Source organism: Blennius ocellaris, assembly GCF_963422515.1.
Source record: "Blennius ocellaris genome assembly, chromosome: 4".
NCBI classification, from domain to species: domain Eukaryota; kingdom Metazoa; phylum Chordata; class Actinopteri; order Blenniiformes; family Blenniidae; genus Blennius; species Blennius ocellaris.
In genome coordinates, this window is record NC_137653.1 from 1,830,064 (window position 1) to 1,832,770 (window position 2,707).

Consider the following 2,707-nt stretch of genomic DNA (forward strand, 5'->3'; position numbering starts at 1 on the left):
TCCGTCTGCACACGTCCGTGTAGTTTCATTACAAAAATCAAGCAACAGCGCCCTCCAGTGGCCCGACGCACATTATCAGTGTGTCAAACTCCTTTGAACAGATTAGGTGTTGTCACGTGAAGCGTTGTCTTGTAAACATGATTAAATCCCTCCAAAAGTCCTGATCTTTATTTTCTCTCAATCGGGAAACGCTGCTTTAGCTGTTCTTGGTGTGGAAAGAAACAAGTCGTGTTGAAAGAACTGAAACAAACACAAAGAAAGTCCTCAAGGTAAAAACTCTTGTTCTGATGAGACCAGCCCGTCTCCTTGGTAACGGAGATGATGGACTCCAAGCGACAGAAACGCAACGTGCCAAGATTAGATAAACAAACGCTTAAATAATGACTTAAATGTGTCATTAATGGATGAAAAACAAAGTGCGGTCATATTTATAATGTTGAAGGAGTTAAATGCAGTTCATCGTCGTTTTATACATGAAGAATCCTTAAAGTCCAGTGAAATGTAAAACAGTACTTTGCAAAAAACGATAGTTGGGGGTACTACTACTAAGGTTCCTCCGACTCTGCCCCTCCACTGTTGTCGCATAACAAAGTTATTTGAATTTTGAATCTCCAGCCGAGGAAGTCGGGGGAATCCTTCTTCGTGGGCGTGACGTCACGAGTTGTGCAGATCTCGATCTGTTGTGTTTATATCGGCTTGTTTCCTCTTAAATATCCACGTTTTAACAGTGTTTTGAAGTTATAGTCGGCGTTTTACGAGCCTTGATGAAAGATTGAGCCTGGAAGAGACCGAGAGAGGAGGAAAGGAGCACGGGCGGCGGGCTAGCGGCTAGCGGCTAGCGGGAGCCGCGAGCGGCTGCTGGCTGCTGAGGCGAGGAGACGAGGACGAATGGAGGACGAAGCGTCTTCTGCTTCCTCAAACATGTTCCAGACGGGGTCACCGATGGCAGAACCACCTTCTGTGTCTTCTTCATCAATCACTGGGTTTGAAATGACCATGATGATGAAATATGGTTAAATTCAGCCTCTTCGTGGTCAAAACTCTGATCCTCCATAATGTAAACACAACTTGGGCGTGTGCACAACTCGTGATGTCACTCTGTTATTGTCAGAAGCTCCGCCCAGCAGAGGAAATAGCACCGTTTATCGGCTATTTTCTCACAGATTGTCGTGTTTTAACATTTTACCCTTCAGCCAGTTAGCAGGAAAACGTCCCTAGAAGCGACAGCAGAGTGTTTTGGGGGTGGAATTTTCATTTCACTAGGACTTTAAAATTTAAAACGGCCAAACGCCTCTTTTAGTACAAATAAGCTTCATGTAGAAAAAAAACCACACCTGCCTCAGAACAACACAACGTCACATGACATAAAGCAGCTGTGCTCACTGGTTCAGACGCTTTAAACTCTCCAACTTTTCATCACATCACATTTTCCCTCCATTAGAATATCAGATCCCAGGAGCTGCATTCACAATATGCTGTGTCAGAGCTGCGGGATTGTGGGAGGAGTCAAAAGGGGGAGGAGCCTCCCTTGACTGTGATTGGCTGAACCCCTGATGACACTATATAGGGCTTGATTTCTGATTGGCTGCTTGGAGCAACACACTTTTTAAAAGAGAGAGAGAGAGAGAGAGAGAGAGGACACACTTTCTTCACTTCTAGACGATTATTACTGCTGGAGAACTTTTAGAAAGTGGATTTTACATAATATGACTTCTTTACATTCCAGCAGATGAACAGAACATCTGCTTCACTCTCAGTATAAAACAAGGTTGAACCTGAAACCAGGAAGTTCGAAATGGAAATACTGAAGAAGTCGTGTTATAATCAGTAATGTTTTCTTTTAGAAAAGTATTTTATATACAGTACCGTACATTACAAAACATATCAAACACACAGTGGTGACGGTTCGGTGCCTGAAGCTCGATCAATCTGAAACCTTCCTCGTCCCGGAGGAAACCGGTTTCACGGGTCCCGTGGCGCCGCCGCTCGCCGCTCAGAGGAGACAGGAAGCGGAAGTAAAGTCTGGTCCAGCTCGGCCTCCAGTGCGGAGCGGCGCCTCGCCTCGGACGCTTCGTGGAGCTTTGAGTCGCCGAGTCCAGACGCTATAACGAGTTGCTGTGCTGAGAGGCTCTGCTGCCGCCGGACGCCAGGCCGGGGGGGCCGCCTGGACACACACACACACACACACACACACACACACACACACACACACACACACGGAGGAGTAAATACACACCACGCAGGTTTGATCAGAGAGAAAGAAATAAAAGTGCTGCAGCTGCAGCTTTACCACACAAACAGACACGCGCACGCACACACACGCACGTGCACGCGCACACACACACTCACTCACTCACTCACTCACTCACTCACTCACTCACCACACACACACACACACACACACACACACACACACACACACACTCACTCACTCACTCACTCACTCACTCACTCACTCACTCACTCACTCACTCACTCACTCACTCACTCACTCACTCACTCACTCACTCACACAAACAGACACGCACACACACACGCACGTGCACGCGCGCACACACGCACGCACGCACGCACGCACGCACGCACACACACACACACACACACACACACACACACACACACACACACACACACACACTCTTCTGCCCCCCGTCAGCAACAACTGCACTTACTCACTCTCATTTCCCCGAGTCAGCAAATATGTCAC

General features: G+C 47.5%; 1 protein-coding gene across 1 annotated transcript in view; it reads right to left on the bottom strand.

Moving 5' to 3' along the window:
- Positions 1–1,872: 1,872 nt before the first annotated feature.
- The window catches only part of megf6b (multiple EGF-like-domains 6b), a gene marked incomplete at its 5' end in the record, with an annotated part of 72,264 nt that continues 71,429 nt past the window's right edge, over positions 1,873–2,707 (bottom strand). Inside the window, 1 exon segment of the mRNA XM_080494804.1 lies at positions 1,873–2,164. Within this exon segment, the coding sequence (XP_080350930.1) occupies positions 2,103–2,164 (62 nt within the window). The 3' untranslated portion in view covers positions 1,873–2,102.